This window comes from Trachypithecus francoisi, unplaced genomic scaffold (assembly GCF_009764315.1).
Source record: "Trachypithecus francoisi isolate TF-2019V2 unplaced genomic scaffold, Tfra_2.0 Lachesis_group5, whole genome shotgun sequence".
Lineage (NCBI taxonomy): Eukaryota > Metazoa > Chordata > Mammalia > Primates > Cercopithecidae > Trachypithecus > Trachypithecus francoisi.
The window spans coordinates 39,258,443-39,277,976 of NW_022681470.1; the positions used below are offsets into that span (position 1 = coordinate 39,258,443).

Sequence of the window (19,534 nt, forward strand, 5' to 3'; positions counted from 1 at the left end):
GCCCCTAACAAATTACTGTGTCAGGAAAAGCATGACAACATGAGCAGTGCTGGTGAGTCTCTGCGAGGGATGTCTCCAAGGCCTTGAGTCTCTCAAATAAGGCAAACCATTCATTTTCCCAGTGGTTAATAGATCTGAGCCATTCAGGGGCACCATGGGTGACTTTTGTGTTATTCATGCCTTTGTTTTCCTTCTCTTTCTCCTTCTTCCCCTTCCTCCTACCTTCTGCCACCAGATCTTTGAGGGTAGGTCAGGGCCTTATTCATAAGACAACTAAGAGGGAGGAAGTAAAATGTGGATTGGGCCACCTTTCCTCCAGAAAGAAGACTGGTATGGGGTTTGAGATTATGCAGTGATTTAATTTGTTGCCAAGTCAGTATTATCATGGTGTGGAATGGGTGCTAAAAGCCTTCTCAAATTATTAGGAAGTTTGAAGGCAGAACAGGTAAGAAGGAAAAACAAGAATGGAGAAATGAGAGGATGAGGAAGAGAAGGATATACAGAGCCTTGTTTCTGTATCTCCTTAAGACTGTCTTGTCAGTGGCAAGCCCTAGCATAGTCAAGCCCCTTGCCATCAGCAGTGTGTGTAGCTATGAAAAAAATCACTGGGGAATTTCTGCCAAACCCCACTTTTCTGCATTCAGATGGGCTCAGTAATGTACTCGTTTAACAAATCCATGTTAGACTCTATGAATGATAAACAAACAAAAGTCCAAAAGATTGAAAATCATCGACTGGGAGCGTTGGCTCATCCTTGTAATCCCAGCACTTTGGGAGGCTGAGGCAGGTGGATTGTCTGAGGTCAGGAGTTCAAGACCAGCCTGGTCAATTTGGTGAAAGCCATCTCTACTGAAAATAGAGAAATTAGCCAGGTATGGTGGCGTGCACCTGTAATCCCAGTTACTCGAGAGGTTGAGACACAAGAATCACTTGAATCTGGGAGGCAGAGGTTGCAGTGAGCCAAGATCATGCCACTGCGTTCCAGCCTGGGTGACAGAGTGAGACTTTGGCAAAAAAAAAAAAAAAAAAAAAAATTGAAGACTATCTTTTGAAAGAACAATTTATTCTACATTTACAGAACTTAGACATTGTGGAAACACTTTTAGAGCCTAGAAAAAGGAAGGTGAAAAAACAAAGTCCCTCCTCTCATATGCTCAGTTTGATGAGGAAGACAGATATATCAATGAATAAAAACAGTAAGACTTGTTAATTGTAATAATGGAGGATATACGTGATGGTGTAGGGACCATTGTGGTAGATTCTACCATTCTTGGTTCACCAAGAAGATTATATGTAAACCAGTTCTTAATGGAAGGCTATTAATTTGTGAGCTGACTGTGCTTGAGAAAACATTTTAAGCAATGGGAATATGGGAACAAAGATGTGGAGGTTTCAAGTGAGAGTACCTAGCACATGCAGAAAATAGCAATGTCTTGGCTTAGCTTGCAAACAGGAGGCAGAGAGTGTGGAGAGGCAGGAAATGAGGCTGGGAGGAAACTCAAAGGCCAGATGGGGTGAAGCCTCAGATACTATACTAGAAAGTTTGGATTTTACCTTCTAGGACATCGAGGAGATTTTGAAAGACTTTAACAATAATATCAACAGATTATGGCGGCAGTGTGTGGAGGGTGGTTGGAAGGACAAGAGATGGGAGCTAGGGAGACCATTTAAGAAGCTGATGCGATAGTCTAGGTGAGAGAGCATAGAGACCTATAATGGAAGAGTAACTTTATGGACGGAAATAAGAAGATAGATTCCAGAGATAGGTACAAAGAGAAACCATATAGCATAGTCCCCCATTGCATGTGGGGGGCGTGAAGGGGAGAGAGGGAGAAGAAGAGAGCAAGAGTGAGAGAGATTGAGAGTGAGAGTGAGAGACAGGGGCAGAGACAGAGAGAAGAGTCTCAGTTTTCTGGATTAGATCATTTATAGAATGATGATTCCAGTAACTGGGACTGGGCATGTAGGAAAAGAAGCAGGTGGGAGGTCTGGACACATTGAACAAGTTGAGACGAAAGTGCCTACTGGATGTGCACACAGATCTGGCCCGTAGCTCATGTACATTTAAAACCAGAGTCAAGAAGAAAAGTCTGGACTGAAAACATAGATTTTGGAATCATTCATATGGAATAGATTAAATAAATCAAAGACTGCTTATAAAAAGAAGAGCAGAGGGCTTGGGAAGGGTACAGATAAAACACACATAACACTTAACAGCAAGAAAAAAGATATATGTGAACAGAGGGCAAGTGCTGATACCAGCTCTGTCACTCACAATAGTGTTTGTCTGGGTTTCTTTTTTTTTTTTTTTTTTTTTTTTTTGAGACAGAATCTCACTCTGTCACTCAGGCTGGAGTGCAGTGGTGTGATCTCAGCTCACTGCAACCTCCACTTCCTGGCTTTAAGCAATTCTCCTGCCTCAGCCTCCCAAGTAGCTGGGATTACAGGCTCCCGCCACTACACCTGGCTAATTTTTGTATTTTTAGTAGAGACAGGGTTTCATGTTGGTCAGGCTGGTCTTGAATTCCTGGCCTCAAGCAATCCACCAGCCTCAGCCTCCCAAAGATTACAGGGATAAGCTACCATGCCTGACCAGGAGTTTCTAATTCTATTTCTATTATATGAAGTCAACAACCACCCAGTGTCATCAGGAAAAATGATCATTTAGTTTTCTTATGTTATCATAACTACATGTTTGTGACTGTGCATGGCACTTACTGTCCTCATCAGATGCTATCCTCATCAGATGCTTAGATTGAGAGATGAGCTTAGGGCATAATATTCGGACCCATTCTTCAGTCTTTTATTATGAACTTTGGGTATGACTGAGTAATGTTGGGCCATTGATCAAACAATTAGTTTATTATTCACTAGTTGACCATTGTCCTCTAAGGAGCATAGGCAGTAAATTAAAGGAAGGAGTTAGTTGCTTTGTTCACCTGGGGTCTCCGTATTTGGCTTTATGACATTCAACATTCATCTCCTTGACTTAACTTGGGCAGCACGATGATCACACCTGAGAGAAGTAATAAGTATGTTGCATGATGAAATTAACATTCAAGAAAGCTCTTGTCAGGCTGTAATGCTGGACCAAACCTACCAAACTGAAATTTGACTGGAATAAATATACATTCCTGCCCTGGTTTCTGAAATGTGACTGCATAAGTAAAAGCATAATGGAGTTAATAGTGTAATATGAGAGTCCCCAAAGCTAACCCCATTTTAGGCCCCATTACATTAGCATCAGATGCAACCTAGGCAAGAGTTCTCTTATGTTCTGCTCTGGGAAGCATTTGAAGTGTTTCAGTTGTGAGTACCACTCCAGCCAATGAGAGAACCAGATGGAGAGATGGCCGTGTGAGGAATGGGTTGAAGAACTGCTTGGTGACTAGCCAGTGGGGTTGTTGGAAAGCAGACGTCTGTGATGTCTTTATAAATACTGGAAGCACTGTCTCTTTTAAGGGGACTTAAGTGAATTCTGTCAAGCTTCAGAGGGCATAATCTTTACATATAGAAGGTAAAGGAATATAGTCACAGTGGGAAACAAGAAATCTACCACTTCGCCTTCTTCATAAACAGAATGGGCATACCTGTGAGTGAGTGAGCTCCCCACAGCTGGGAGTGTTTAAGCAGAACGATATTGAAAAAGAGAGTCCAGGAGAAGGGGAGAGATTGAATTGGATGACCCTAAAAGCTGTCATCATGCTGAGATTTGGCAATGTGAAATGATCCATTCGATTGCTTCATTTTCTGAACCTGAATGCGATTCTGATTCATGTTTTGTTTTTTTATTTCTCTCTCTCCATGTAGAGATAATCGGTTCTACAAATCTTATAATTCTGCTAGAGGATGAAATCTTTGCCGATTTTTTCAACACATTTCTTTCCCTCCCGGTAAGCATTCTCAGTTTTAAATACAAATATTTCATTAGCAGCTGAATAGGGAATCTCACAAAGCTGAGTGACTTTTTTGTTTGCTTATTGTTATTTGGGGTTTTACTAAATTTCTTCTTAAATAAAAAAACTCTTTTAATTTGAGCAAATCAACATGAACCAGAACCACCTTTAAAATCTCCAAAAGCTTCCCATGGTTGATGTCGTCAGATCCTAAATCCCCAGCCTCCTTACTTGCTTTTACCTGTCCAAAGTTACTTCCCATCACACCCTCTGCTGATTCCCAGTGCTCTGGTGACATAGGCTCTACCCTCACTGGGTATCCCTGGCATTCCTCCACCTCTGAACCTCTGCTTGGGCTATGTTTGTTTTCTGCCAGGAATACCTTTCCCATAGTTCCACCTATGAAAATCTTAAATATTCTTCAAATATCTGCTTAAATTCCATTCTCCTTAAGGAATTCCTAGGTCCTCAGCATTGGAACCTCCTGATGGGAACTTCTCTGCTTCTGAGCCCCTTGGCACTTTGCAACTCTCTTGAGTTGCCTGTGTGTGTGTGTGTGTGTGTGTGTGTGTGTGTGGACCCCAGTAGATTATGAGACAGTGAATTCCTGCAGGACAAGGACTGAGGATTATTTTTTCTGCTCTACTCCCTTTACTAGGTGTTTACAAAGCGATGGTTGTTGACTGGAACGAGCCTATCTATTTCCTTAATCTATGCAACTAAAACAAACCTCAAACATCCAAGTATTCTTAAACCCAAACCTAGACTTATCCTGAATCTGTTTTGGTTTAAATGCTCGGTGACATTTTAACACTGGTGCCTTTTGAATTGTGGCTCATCTTGATGCACCATTTCCCTTGAGAGGGTATATAGTAAAAGGCGAAATTTCAGTTAAGTGGGAAAAACACCCTCTATATCCCACAAGTGGTTATCGGGTGGTTATTTTGTGCCCGCCCCTGGGCTGGGCTTAGTATTGGGGAGGCACATATTAATGACACCATCCCTGCATTCCTGTCTTCATGGAATTCCCAGTCCAGTGGGAGAGATATTTAGAAGGTCTGGGTGACATGACAGAAGTTTTCAGGAGTCAGTGAGAGTACAGTACTCACAAGACAGAGAGACCATCCCTACCTGGAAGAGTCAGGAAAAGCTGACACAAGCTAAATATTAAAAGACAAGGAGGTACTTGACAGTTAACTGGAAGCGGAAGGTAAGGAGGAAAGGATGCATAAAGAAATAGGAGGAGGCCGGGCACAGTGGCGCATGCCTGTAGTCCCAGCAATTTGGGAGGCCAAGGTTAGGGAATCACCTGAGTTCAGGAGTTTGAGACCAGCCTAGCTAACATGGTGAAACCCGTCTCTACTAAAAATACAAAAATTAGCTGGGCGTGGTGGCAGGAGCCTGTAATCCCAGCTACTTGGGAGGCTGAGGCACGAGAATCACCTGAGCCCAGGAGGGGGAGGTTGTAGTGAGCCGAGATCGTACCACTGCATTCCAGCCTAAGTGAGAGCAAGACTCCACCTCAAAAAAATAAAAAATAAATAAAATAAATAAAAATAGGAGGAAAAGACTACGGAGTGAGTAGCAAGAAAAGCAAAAGCCTTATAGACAGAACAGAAAGTAAAGGCACCAAAGAATACAATCCTTTGATACTTTGGGGCAAATCGTAAGTAAATCAGAAAGGCTGAAGAATGGTTGTGCGGGTGAGACACACACCACAAGAGATAAGCTGCACAGGCAGGCTGTGCCAAGCCCTGGAGATCTGGCAAACTATGCCTAGGAGTTTGGACACTACCCTAAGGCGTTAGAGAGCCATCGAAGGATTTGAAGTAAAGGAGTAACATGTTCAGGCTTTCATTTGAGAAAACTACTCTGCAGAGGTCTGGCCAATGGGTGGGCAGGAGACCTTAAAGAAGGAAGGGAAAGTGGTTAGGAGGTTGTTTCAGTCATCTAGGTGGCAAGTAATGAGGGTCTAAAGGGAAAGGGGAGAGGAGGATGGGATAAGTAGAGGAGACTGTTAACAAAACAAAATATAGGACCATGTCACTGTTTAAATATTGGGCGAGGTGGTAACAGGAAGAAAGGAAGCAAGGGTAATAGGTTTGGGTGCTTGGACGGATGGTGGTGTCAGGCAATAGGATTAAAATCAGGATAAAGAAGAGGCCTCTCTGAGAGTGGGTCTTTCATGTGTTTCTCATTCTTACTATTGTCTCTGCCACTGTCTTAATAAAGGTTTCAGAAGTAATCTTTTTTTTTTTTTTTTTGAGACAGATTTTGCTCTTGTTGCCCAAGCTGAAGTGCAGTGGCACAATCCTGGCTCACTGCCAACTCCACCTTCCAGGTTCAAGTGATTCTCCCACCTCAGCCTCCCAAGTAGCTGGGACTACAGGCATGCACCACCACGCCCAGCTAATTTTTTATGTTTTTAGTAGAGATGGGGTTTCTCCATGTTGGTCAGGCTGATTTTAAACTCCTGGCCTCAGATGATCTGCCTGCCTCGGCCTCCCAAAGTGCTGGGATTACAGGTGAGAGCCACCACGCCCAGTCAAGAAGTAATCTTAAGACCTGTTAATCAGTCAATTCACCAACACAATTAAATCAGCTCACAATAATGTTCTAGAAATAGAGAGTGATGTGGGGAGGGAGTTCCAGCCAAGAGTATAAGAAAGTCCTGACCACTTAGGCAGCTATGGCCTATAAAGAGAGACAGCAGTAGTAGTTCATGTTGAATACTCCTTAAGTTTACAAATTTCTACCACTTAACTCCCATAGTCACCATGTGAAGTAGGAAGTATTTTCCCTTTTTACCAATGGATCTCAGAAGTTAAATGATTTGCTGTAATCCCAGCACTTTGGGAGGGCAAGGCAGGTGGATCACTTGAGGTCAAGAGTTTGAGAGCAGCCTGGCCAACATGGTGAAACCCCATCTCTAATAAAAATACAAAAATTAGCCAGGCATGGTGGCACATGCCTGTAATTCCAGCGACTAGGGAGGCTGAGGTAGGAGAATCACTTGAACCCGGGAGGCGGAGGTTGCAGTGAGCTGAGATTGTGCCACTGCACTCCAGCCCAGGTGACAGAGCGAGACTCCATCAAAAAAAAAAAAGTTAAATGATATGCCTAAGATCACACACTGAATCTGGGGCAGTTCTAGGAGCTGACCAGGTCTGCTGGCTCCAGGATTGATGTGTTTTCCACTGTAGCCTGTGCCCTCTATGGTATAAATGTTGGGTAGTGAAACTGCTTCCAAACCCCATTCCTACATAATCTCACAACTTCACAATGAAAGAGATCAAATGAAATTCACAGGCAGACAGCCCGGGCGGCGCCTTGAGCCTAGTTAAAAGTTGACCCCAGACCTAACCCATCATGTTATCTATAGATTCCTGACGTTGTATAGACAAGAATTGTAAAAGTCCCTGTCTTGTTCTTTTTCTGCTCTAATTACCAGTGCTTGCCATATATCTCTCAATTTCCTGAGCCCCGTATAAACACATCCCACCATATGTCTCCCCTCCATATATCTCTCAACTTCCTGGGCACATCCCACCATATGTCTCCCCACCAATATATCTTTCAGTTCAAAGACTACCATATATCTCAACTTTAGAAAGACACCACCTGGGAAGTCCCCGATAAGAACACAGCCGCTTGTGAAAGCGCAGGAACCAATAAAAAAACTGCTAAATATATAAACTTAAAATGTTAACCAATTGTAATGTTGTAACCTAGAGAATTCCCTCGTTCCCCTGCAACTTTACAAGTCCTGTTTTCCTCAAGCTATAAAAAGCAAGCGCATGCATTGTTCCGGGCCCTCTTGTATGTTGTAGAACGGAGGGACCAAGTTCGAACTTGCATTAAAGATCCTTGCCGCTTGGCTTTGACTCTGGACTCTGGTGGTCTTCTTCGGGGAACAAACGGTCTGGGCATAACAACAGTCCTACAGCCACTCCTTAAAGGTAGCTTAACATACCAGTCAGGGTGTATTGTGTTACACACTGAGTGCAGAGCAGAGAGAGATCCCTAAGGACTGAGTCTCCTTGACAGATTTTTAACTGTAAAATACAGACAGCAACATCACCTTCCTTCAGCACCTCACAGCCAGGGACAAGGGACAAATGCGATTGAGGGAAGAGGGCCATACACTAACAAAAGTGTGGGGCTGTTTACTTGGGGAGATGGTCAGACTGACATGATGTGCTGAGAGTTCAGTTAGGAATTGGAGCTTCAGCCCCTCTAGTTTTCTGCAAATACTTCTGGGACACTTTGAAGACATTTTTTTGTCCGTGGTGAGACTGCTTAAGTTTACAAAGCTGTAAACATTGAAGTCCTTTCCCATCTATTTCAAAGGTGGTTGCCTAGGTGACAGTCTCTTTTCCATGACAAAGGGGGATAGTATACTAGAATTAACATTATCAATTTTGGACACTCTCAATGCCTCCCTGCCAAGACCAGCTCGGTCAGGGAGACCCTAACCCAGTGGCGCTAGAGGAATTAAAGACACACACATAGAAATATAGAGATGTGAAGTGGGATATCAGGGGTCTCACAGCCTTCACAGCTGAGAGCCCCGAACAGAGATTTACCCAAATATTTATTAACAGCAAACCAGTCATTAGCATTGTTTCTATAGATATTAAATTAACTAAAATATCCCTCAGGGGAAATGAAGGGATGGGCCGAATTAAAGGAATAGGTTGGGCTAGTTAACTGCAGCAGGAGCATGTCCTTAAGGCACAGATCGCTCATGCTATTGTTTGTGGCTTAAGAATGCCTTTAAGCGATTTCCACCCTGGGCAGGCCAGGTGTTCCTTGCCCTCATTCCTGTAAACCCACAACCTTCCAGCATGGGCGTTAGGGCCATTATGAACATGTGACAGTGCTGCAGAGATTTTGTTTATGGCCAGTTTTAGGGCCAGTTTATGGTCGGATTTTGGGGGGCTTGCTCCCAACACCTCCCTATGTAATCTGTATCCCCAGTCTCCACATCTTTAGTCCTCTCTGTCTTCTCCAGTTTAGGTAAATCCAAAGCTATTTTTCACTGGGAAAACATTTTAGACATTTGCTTTAACTCTCTAAGTCCAGGGAGAAAAGTGAATACTGAATACACAAAGTAAATACATTCTAATACCATGGGCCTTGGCCTTTGCACACAAGCAAATAGCTCTCAGGTCGGCTCAGGCTCCACAGGAAAGACAGGTCCCAGGTTGGGGCATGGTGGAGCCAAAAGATAAATGAATCTTGCAATTCAGTCTGTTTAGAGCTTTTTTGCATGTGTGCAGGGCAAGATGATGCAGTAGAATAAATTTAAGAATTAATGTCCCTTGAAAGAAAAGAGCCATGGAACCTCCCTTCCTCTGTGGCTGCAGATGGACTGTGTCATATACATGAAGAGAAGCTCTACTCCCTTGACTGTTTCCTAGCTTTCTTTTGTAGGTTTTTGGTCAGACACCATTTTATACTGTTGAAAATTCACAGTGGAGCTTGTGGCCAGAAATACCTTGTAACTTGGTGAGTAAGATTCTTCAGAGGTACAGGGTTTAGGGTGGAGGATACAGGAACTATATCTGTTTTCTGTTGTTAATTTGTTTTTGTTTTTGTTTTTGAGATGGGGGTCTATTCGGTCACCCAGACTGCAGTGCAGTGGTGCGATCTTGATTCACTGCAACCTTTGCCTCTCTGGCTCAAGCAATCCTCCCACCTAAGCCTCCCAAGTAGCTGGGACCACACAGGCACATGCCACCATGCCTGGCTAATTTTTTGTATTTTTGGTAGAGATGGAGGGCTGGTCTCAAGCTACTGAGCTCGAGCAATCCACCCGCTTCAGCCTCCCAAATTGCTGGGATTACAGGCGCAAGCCACCGTGCCTGGCCTAAGGGAACTATTTGATATGTGAATTGGGAGAGGGAGAAAAAGAGGAAGTCCAGAGGGTAACTATAGGAGAAACTGTAAAGCAAGTGAATAGAACTAACAACATCAATCCAGGTCGACATTTCTCCTTTTTACATTTTTTACTTCTCATCCAAGGAATTGCTGGTGAATTCTTTCCATTATATTCTAGTCTATAGTTAGCAAATGCGATTCTCACATCTACCGTGATAGGTTAGACGCTTGGGAAACTATGCTGAGAAGAACTTTAAGGGCACATCTAAGCAAGAAAGAGTCTGGGAATTGACTGGCAATGTCTGCGATGGATGTGGGATGGAAAGTGGCAGCCCATGGGCCACATAATTATTATCAGTATGCATTATCAGATGTAGATTCAGATGCTTCTCCGCAGTTTCACTTTTTTTTTTTTTTGTCTAAATAGTTTAGCATCTTTTTTTTATTATGCTTTATGTTCTAGGGTACATGTGCACAACGTGCAGGTTTGTTACATATCTATACATGTGCCATGTTGGTGTGCTGCACCCATTAACTCATCATTTACATTAGGTATATCTCCTAATGCTATCCCTCTCCTCTCCTCCCACCCCACAACAGGCCCTGGTGTGTGATGTTCCCCTTCCTGTGTCCAAGTGATCTCATTGTTCAATTCCCACCTATGAGTGAGAACATGCGGTATTTGGTTTTCTGTTCTTGCGATAGTTTGCTGAGAATGATAGTTTCCAGCTGCATCCATGTCCCTACAAAGGACATGAACTCATCCTTTTTTATGGCTGCATAGTATTCCATGGTGTATATGTGCCACATTTTCTTAATCCAGTCTGTCAGTGATGGACATTTGGGTTGGTTCCAAGTCTTTGCTATTGTGAATAGTGCCGCAGTAATCATATGTATGCATGTGTCTTTATAGCAGCGTGATTTATAATCCTTTGGGTATATCCCCAGTAATGGGATGGCTGGGTCCAATGGTATTTCTAGTTCTAGATCCCGGAGGAATCACCACACTGTCTTCCACAATGGTTGAACTAGTTTACAGTCTCCCCAACAGTGTAAAACTGTTCCTATTTCTCCACATCCTCTCCAGCACCTGTTGTTTACTGACTTTTTAATGACTGCCATTCTGACTGGTGTGAGATGGTATCTCATTGTGGTTTTGATTTGCATTTCTTTGATGGCTAGTGATGATGAGCATTTGTTCCTGTATCTGTTGGCTGCATAAATGTCTTCTTTTGAGAAGTGTCTGTTCATATCCTTCACCCACTTTTTGATGGGGTTGTTTGTTTTTTTCTTGTAAATTTGTTTGAGTTCTTTGTAGGTTCTGGATATTAGCCCTTTGTCAGACGAGTAGATTGCAAAAATTTTCTCCCATTCTGTAGGTTGCCTGTTCACTCTGATGGTAGTTTCTTTTGCTCTGCAGAAGTTCTATAGTTTAATTAGATGCCATTTGTCCATTTTGGCTTTTGTTGCCATTGCTTCTGGTGTTTTAGACATGAAGTCCTTGCCCATGCCTATGTCCTGAATGGTATTGCCTAGGTTCTCTTCTAGGGTTTTATGGCTTTAGGTCTAACATTTAAGTCTCTAATCCATCTTGAATTAATTTTTGTATAAGGTGTAAAGAAGAGATCTAGTTTCAGGTTTCTACTTATGGCTAACCAGTTTTCCCAGCACCATTTTTTAAATAGGGAATCCTTTCCCCATTTCTTGTTTTTGTCAGGTTTGTCAAAGATCAGATGGTTGTAGATATGTGGTATTATTTCTGAGGGCTCTGTTCTGTTCCATTGGTCTATATGTCTGTTTTGGTACCAGTACCATGCTGTTTTGGTTACTGTAGCCTTGCAGTATAGTTTGAAATCAGGTAGCGTGATGCCTCCAGCTTTGTTCTTTTGGCTTAAGATTGTCTTGGCAATGTGGGCTCTTTTTTGGTTCCATATGAACTTTAAAGTAGTTTTTTCCAATTCTGTGAAGAAAGTCATTGGTAGCTTAATGGGGATGGCATTGAATCTATAAATTACCTTGGGCAGTATGGCCATTTTCACGATATTGATTCTTCCTATCCATGAGCATGGAATGTTCTTCCATTTGTTTGTGTCCTCTTTTATTTCATTGAGCAGTGGTTTCTAGTTCTCCTTGAAGAGGTCCTTCACATTCCTTGTAACTTGGATTCCTAGGTATTTTATTCTCTTTGAAGCAATTGTGAATGGGAGATCATTCATGATTTGGCTCTCTGTTTGTCTGTTATTGGTGTATAATTATGCTTGTGATTTTTGCACATTGATTTTGTATCCTGAGACTGCTGAAGTTGCTTATCAGCTTAAGGAGATTTTGTGCTGAGATGATGGGAGTTTCCAAATATACAATCATGTCATCTGCAAACAGGGACAATTTGACTTCCTCTTTTCTGAATTGAATATACTTTATATCTTTCTCTTGCCTGATTGCCCTGGCCAGAACTTCCAACACTATGTTGAATAGGAGTGGTGAGAGAGGGCATCCCTGTCTTGTACCAGTTTTCAAGGGGAATGCTTCTAGTTTTTGCCCATTCAGTATGATATTGGCTGTGGGTTTGTCATAAATAGCTCTTATTATTTTGAGATACGTTCCATCAATACCGAATTTATTGAGAGTTTTTAGCGTTAAGGGCTGTTGAATTTTGTCAAAGGCCTTTTCTGCATCTATTGAGATAATCATGTGGTTTTTGTCTTTGGTTCTGCTTGTATGCTGGATTACATTTGTTGATTTGCATATGTTGAACCAGCCTTGCATCCCAGGGATGAAGCCCACTTGATCATGGTGGATAAGCTTTTTGATGTGCTGCTGGATTCGGTTTGCCAGTATTTTATTAAGGATTTTTGCATTGATATTCATCAGAGATATTGGTCTACATTTCTCTTTTTTGGTTGTGTCTCTGTCAGGCTTTGGCATCAGGATGATGTTGGCCTCATAAAATGAGTTAGGGAGGATTCCCTGTTTTTCTGTTGATTGGAATAGTTTCAGAAGGAATGGTACCAGCTCCTCCTTGTACCTCTGGTAGAATTTGGCTGTGAATCATTCTGGTCCTGGACTTTTTTTGGTTGTTAGGCTGTTAATTATCACCTCAATTTCAGAGCCTGCTATTGGTCTATTCAGGGATTCAACGTCTTCCTGGTTTAGTCTTGGGAGAGTGTATGTGTCCAGGAATTTATCCATTTCTTCTAGGTTTTCTAGTTTATTTGTGTAGAAGTGTTTATAGTATTCTCTGATGGTAGTTTGTATTTCTGTGGGGTCGGTGGTGATATCCCTTTTATCATTTTTTATTGCATCTATTTGATTCTTCTCTCTTTATTAGTCTTGCTAGTGGTCTATCAATTTTGTTGATCTTTTCAAAAAAACAGCTCCTGAATTCATTGATTTTTTTGAAGGGTTTTTTGTGTCTCTATCTCCTTCAGTTCTGCTCTGATCTTAGTTATTTCTTGCCTTCTGCTAGCTTTTGAATGTGTTTGCTCTTGCTTCTCTAGTTCTTTTTATTGTGATGTTAGGGTATAAATTTTAGATCTTTCCTGCTTTCTCTTGTGGGCATTTAGTGCTATAAATTTCCCTCTACACACTGCTTTAAATGTGTCCCAGAGATTCTGGTATGTTGTATCTTTGTTCTCATTGGTTTCATAGAACATCTTTATTTCTGCCTTCATTTTGTTATGTACCCAGTAGTCATTCAGGGGCAGGTTGTTCAGTTTCCATGTAGTTGAGCAGTTTTGATTGAGTTTCTTAGTCCTGCATTCTAGTTTGATGCACTGTGGTCTGAGAGACAGTTTGTTATAATTTCTGTTCTTTTACATTTGCTGAGGAGTGCTTTACTTCCAACTATGTGGTCAATTATGGAATAAGTGCAATGTGGTGCTGGCTTCTCTGCAATTTCTAATGACTACTCAACTATTCTCCAGAGGCATGTTTTTCTACCAGTTTTTTTCTTTATGGCCTTTTTCCTTTTTCTTATTTTTCCCCTTGTCCCCACTCCTGTTTTCCTTTTCCACTATGTAGACTTTAGACTTACCAGTGGCTTCCACATCCCCTACAAGGGGCATATAGGATCAGAAAGACCACTCTAAACCCTGATAACAACAAGGTTGTTGTTACCTCCTTTCTCTGTGGCTTGATCCCTCAGGAATACATCCTGTATTCTAAATGATGGTATGTGTGAATCTTTGTTTTTGTACATGTTGTGCAGTTGATAGGGGTTACGAGCTTGTTAGAAATTATGAGTGTATTTACAAAGAAGCAAATTGAATAAAGTTGTGATCTGACACCACAGACCCAAATCTTTTCCACTTTTCTGCTGTCAAGCAAGACTTAGATTTTTGCTTTAACAACTTCACTCAGGAATAAGAAAGAATTTTTTCATGAAAGATGAAGCTTTTTATTTTCTACTGATCCATTTACTTCTTTGCAAATCTCTGCTCCTCTTTGATATTTCTTTTTTTTAAGCCCAGGTTCCAGGTTTATAGGAATTATTTTTAATCAACGCACCTCTCCTTCTGGCCAGACACTGCAAGTGTAAGACGATTAGTCACCCCTTACTAAGTTGTATTTTTTTTTTAGCAATTCAGTTTCATTTAGCATTTTTGTTTCTATTTTGCTTCGACTCTAGATTGCCAAATACAAAGGGTTATTGACCTGGTTGGAAAAATACCGATTACCTTTCTTCTGTAAGACAAACTTGTGTTTCCATTACATTCTCTGTCAGGAGCTCATCAGTTTCATTAAGTCCCCAGAAGGAGGTAAGCATTGATGTGCGTGTGTGTGTGTTTGTGTGTGTAGAAATGTAGGAACTCACATTTCATAATGATCTTATGCCTGTCAGTACTATAGTAAGGTATAAATATTGGCTGAATTTATAGATATGTGCATAGCTCAGCCCATGTTATGGCAATAGGTAAACTCTTAGCTGGAAATATTGGTATCTAGAGAAATATGCAGGAATCTGATGGACTGGGCTGTTTATCTCACTGTAGTCAGAAATGAGAAAATTAATGGTGGCCGCAGAACATAGTAAAATTGCCTAATCTAGAACCAACAGATTTCACCACCTTCATTACTACCATCTGGTTTAAGCCACCAGAATTTCTTACCTAGTTAATGAAATCATCTCTTAATTTGTCTCCTTGCTTTTACTCTTGTTCTCCTGCTCATAGAAGCCATAGTGAGACTCTTAAAAATTAATTGGTGGTGGTGCTGGAGGGACTCCTAGGAAGATGATGAAATAGGAAGCACTAGGAATCTGTTTCCTCATCTAGACAACAATTGCACTGGCAGAATCTATATGATGTCAATATTTTGAAACTCTAGAGTCTATTGAAGCTTGCAACTTTCAGGGGGAAAGTTTAGACAGTAAACTGTAGTCGATCTCATTCAATTTCAGCTCTTTGCACAGTAGCAACTACTTAGGCTCAACCCCAGCCCCATGGCACACAGTTGTGCACATGTTCCTGGGGCAGCTTACAGGAGCTAGGGTGGGCAAAAAGAACCTTGTGTTCCAAATATTAAGGATCTGTGATTTGATTGCTACTTCTGACCACAGAAGTCCAGGCAAAGACGTTGGCAGTCATTATTGTTGGACTTTCCCATTGTTGTAAGCCCCTCTACCTCTAGCTGAAGTGATTTTTAGGGGATTTACAGAGCTGACATCTTCCCCTTTCTTCATTTTTCTCTCTTTTTTTTTTCCTTTTGGGAGGCAGATCTTAAGGATTAGGGCATTCAAAAACAACAGCATATATGGAGAAAATTAGAAAGTAACTGCCTATGCTTAAAGAAAGCTGCAGGCTCGGAAAAGATATAAGAAGACAAGTTTACACCTCAGGCCAATTCTTGGCACAGAGATATCCTACAAATAATAATAAAAAATTAATAAAAATAACAACAACAACAAAACCCCAGCAAACTCTGTGAAAAGGAGGGAATCTGATTTCCAGAGTTAATACATCATTAGGTTCAAATACTCAGTTTTTAACAACAGCAACAATAACAATCAGAAGGCACACAAAGAGGAAAGTATGGCTAATTTAAAGAAAATAAAGATAAACCTAAAGAAGTTGTCCTTAAGAGAGTTCTGATGGCAGATCTACTAGATAAAGACTTTAAAACAACTGCCTTAAATATGGTCAAAGAGAAAGTCGGGAAAGTGATAAATGAACAAAATGGAAATATTAATACAGAGAAAAACCTTAAAAAAAAGTAATTCTGTAGCTGAAAAGCATGACTAAAATGAAAAATCTACTAGAAAGATTTAAAGGCAGATTAGAGCAGGCAAAAGAAAGAATCAGTAAACCTGAAGATAGGACAGTAGAAACTATTAAATCTGACAAACAGAAAGAAAAAGGTTTAAAGAAAATTGAACAAAGCCCCTTGATGGGACTTGTGGGGCACCATCAAGTAGGTCAACATACACACATTATGGAAGTCTAGAAAAAGAGTAGAGAAAGAAAGGTGCAAAGAGAATATTTGAATATATAATGGCTAAAAACCTCTCAAACTTGATGAAAGACATGAATATAGACATCAAAGAGCCCAATGAACTCCAAGTAAGATGAAAGCTGAGGGAGCTTTCCTGTAAGAAATGCTCAAGAGAGTCCTGCAGGGTGAAATAAAAGAACACTAGACAGTAACTTCAAGCCATATGTAGTAAAGATCTCAATAAAAATAAATTTAATACCAACATCATAAAGTAATAAAAATAATATTTTAAAGTTATCATTATAATATTTATAACTGTACTTTTTTTAAGATTTAAGAGATTAATATATGTTTTAAAAGAATAACTACTAATAGTATTATTGTAACTTTGGTTGGTAACTCCACATTAAATTTTGTTTTCCACATAATTTAGGATGTTAATGCACGTTAATGAATTATTAGTTTATATTTTGGGGAACACAATATAATTTTGTGACATCAACAACCAAAAGAGGTGGAGATAGAGCTGTCAAAGAAGCAAAGTTTTTGTATGTGACTGAAATTAAGCTGGTATAAATCAACTTAGAATGTTATAAATTTACAATGTTAAATGTAATCTTCATGATAACTGCAAGGAAATAGCTACAGAATTTATACAAAAGGAAATGACAAAGGAATTTAAGTGTTTCACCAAAAAATCAATTAAACACAAAGGAAGACAATAATCCTGGTAATGCAGAACAAAAGAGCTATAAGGTGTATAGAAAGCAAATCGCAGAATGACATAAGTTTCTTCTTAATAGTAAATTACTTTAACTGTAAATGGATTAAACTCTCCAATAAAAAGACAGAGATTGCAAGAATAAATTTTAAAGCAAGATCCAATTACATGCTGTCTGTAAGAGACTCACTTTACAGTCAGAGACATAGATTGAAGTGAATGGACAGAAAAAATATTCCATGTAAATAGTAACCAAAAGAGAGCAGGGGTGCCTATAATGATATCAGACAAAACAGACTTTATTTAATTAATTTATTTTTATCCTGCAAAAAATAGACTCCCCTTCCAAGTAGACTTTAAATTTTTTAAAAAAGTTTACAAGAGACAAAGAAGGATATTACTTGTTAATGCAAGGTTCAACATATCAAGATGTAACAACTATAAACATCTACACACCTAATGACAGACTCTCAAAATATATGAAGCAAAAATGGACAGAACTGAAGAGAAAATAGACAATCTTAAAATTATCATTGGATAGTAAGACAGAAGATAGGTAAAGAAATAGACACTTAAACAATATATTAAACTAGCTAGATCTAAGACATATACAGGACACTCAATAACAACAGCATACACATTCTTCTCAAGTGTACATGGAACATTTTCCAGGATAGATTATATATTAGGCCAGAAATTCTCAACAAATTTTAAAAGATAGCATACAAAGTATCTTCTCTGACCACAAATGGATGAAATTAGAAATAAATAACAGAAGTTAAAGTAGAAAATTCACAAAATTGTAGAAATTAACACAGTCTTAAACAATGGATCAAAGAAAAAATTACAAGGGAAATTAGAAAGTACTTAGAGATAAATGGAAATGAAAATATAACAAAACTTATGGGATAAAATAAAAGCAGTACAATGGGAAAATTTATAGCTATAAATGTTTACATTTTAAAAAGAAAAATCTCAAATAACACAACTTTACAACTTAAGGCTCTAGAAAAAGAACAGCAAATTAAACCCAGAGCTAGCAGAAGAAAAGAAATAAAGATTAGAGCAAATAATGAAATAGAGAAAATCAATGAGATCAAAAATTGGTCCTTTGAAAAAGTCAGCAAAATAAACCTTTAGTTAAATGGATTAAGAAAAAAAGAAGACTGGCCTGGTGTGGTGGCTCACACCTATAATCCCAGCACTTTGCGAGGCCACGGGGGAACCAGCCTGGCTAACATGGTGAAACCCTGTCTGTACTAAAAATATAAAAATTAGCCAGGCATGATGGCGGGGTCCTCTAATCCCAGCTACTCATGAGGCTGAGGCAGGAGAATCACTTGAACCTGGGAGGCGGAGGTTGCAGTGAGCTGCGGTCATGCCACTGCACTCCAGCCTACGTGACAGAGCAGGACTCTCTCAGAAGAAAAAAAAGAAAAGAAAAAAAGATGACTTAATAATTACTAAAAAAAAAAAAAAAAAAAAGACTATAAATCACTAAATTCAAAATGAGTCTGGCCATGATGGTTCATGCCTATGATCCCAGAACTCTACGAAGCCAGGGTGAGAGGATTGCTTGAGGCCACAAGTTCAAGATCAGCTTGGGCAACATAAAGAGACCCAGTATCCACAAAAAATGAAATTAAAAAATCCAGACAGGTGTCATGCACCTGTAATTCTAGCTAATTGGGAAGGTGAGGCAGGAGGATTGCTTGAGCCCAGGAGTTTGAGACTGTAATGAGGAGTTTGATCATGCCACTGCACTCCAGCCTACATAACAGAGCAAGACCCTATCTTAAAATGAAAATAAAATGAAAGTGGGGACATTACTATCAATTCTACAGAAATAAAAAGGATTATAGAAGAGTACTCTGAACAACTGCACACCAACAAATTTGGTAGCCTAGATGAAATAGAAGGATTCCTAGAAACACACCATCTACCAATGCTCCATCAAAAGATATAGAAAATCTGAGTAGACCTATAACTAGCACAGAGATTAAAATGGTAATCTAAAATCTCCTGACAAAGAAAAGTCCTGGACCTGATGGTTTTACTGGTGAGTTTTACCCCAAACACTTAAAGAAGAATTGATACTAAACTATTCTTAAACTGTTCCAAAAGATTGAAGAGGCAGGACCACTTTCTGACTCATTCTTTGAGGCCAGCATTACCCTGATACTAAAGTCAAACAAGGCACTATAAGAAAAGAAAAGTATCGACTAATATTCCTGATGAACATCGATGCAAAAGTCTGCAATGAAATACTAGCAAATCACATTCAACAGTATATTAAAAGGATTAATTAAATACCATGCCCAAAAGGGATTTTTTTTTCCTGGAATGCAAGGACACCTCAATATATGAAAATGAGTGAATGTAATATACCACATTAACAGAATGAAAGAAGAAAACTACATGATCATCTCAATAGGTGCAGAAAAAGCATTTGACAAAATCCAACACCCTTTCATTTAAAAAAATTCCAATAAACTAGGATTAAGAGGAAAGTATCTAAACATAATAAAAGCTACATATGAAAAACCCACAGTGAACATCATACTCAATGACAAAAAACTGAAAGCTTTTCCTCTAAGATCAGGAA

General features: G+C 39.8%; 1 protein-coding gene across 1 annotated transcript in view; it reads left to right on the forward strand.

Annotated features, from left to right (window-relative positions):
* The window catches only part of RGSL1 (regulator of G protein signaling like 1), a 109,374-nt gene continuing 89,840 nt past the window's right edge, over nucleotides 1-19,534 (forward strand). Inside the window, exons 1-4 of the mRNA XM_033197828.1 lie at nucleotides 1-52; nucleotides 3,811-3,893; nucleotides 9,333-9,407; nucleotides 14,407-14,536. Coding sequence (XP_033053719.1) covers nucleotides 40-52; nucleotides 3,811-3,893; nucleotides 9,333-9,407; nucleotides 14,407-14,536 — 301 coding nt within the window. The 5' untranslated portion in view covers nucleotides 1-39. The remainder of the gene's footprint in view (nucleotides 53-3,810; nucleotides 3,894-9,332; nucleotides 9,408-14,406; nucleotides 14,537-19,534) is intronic.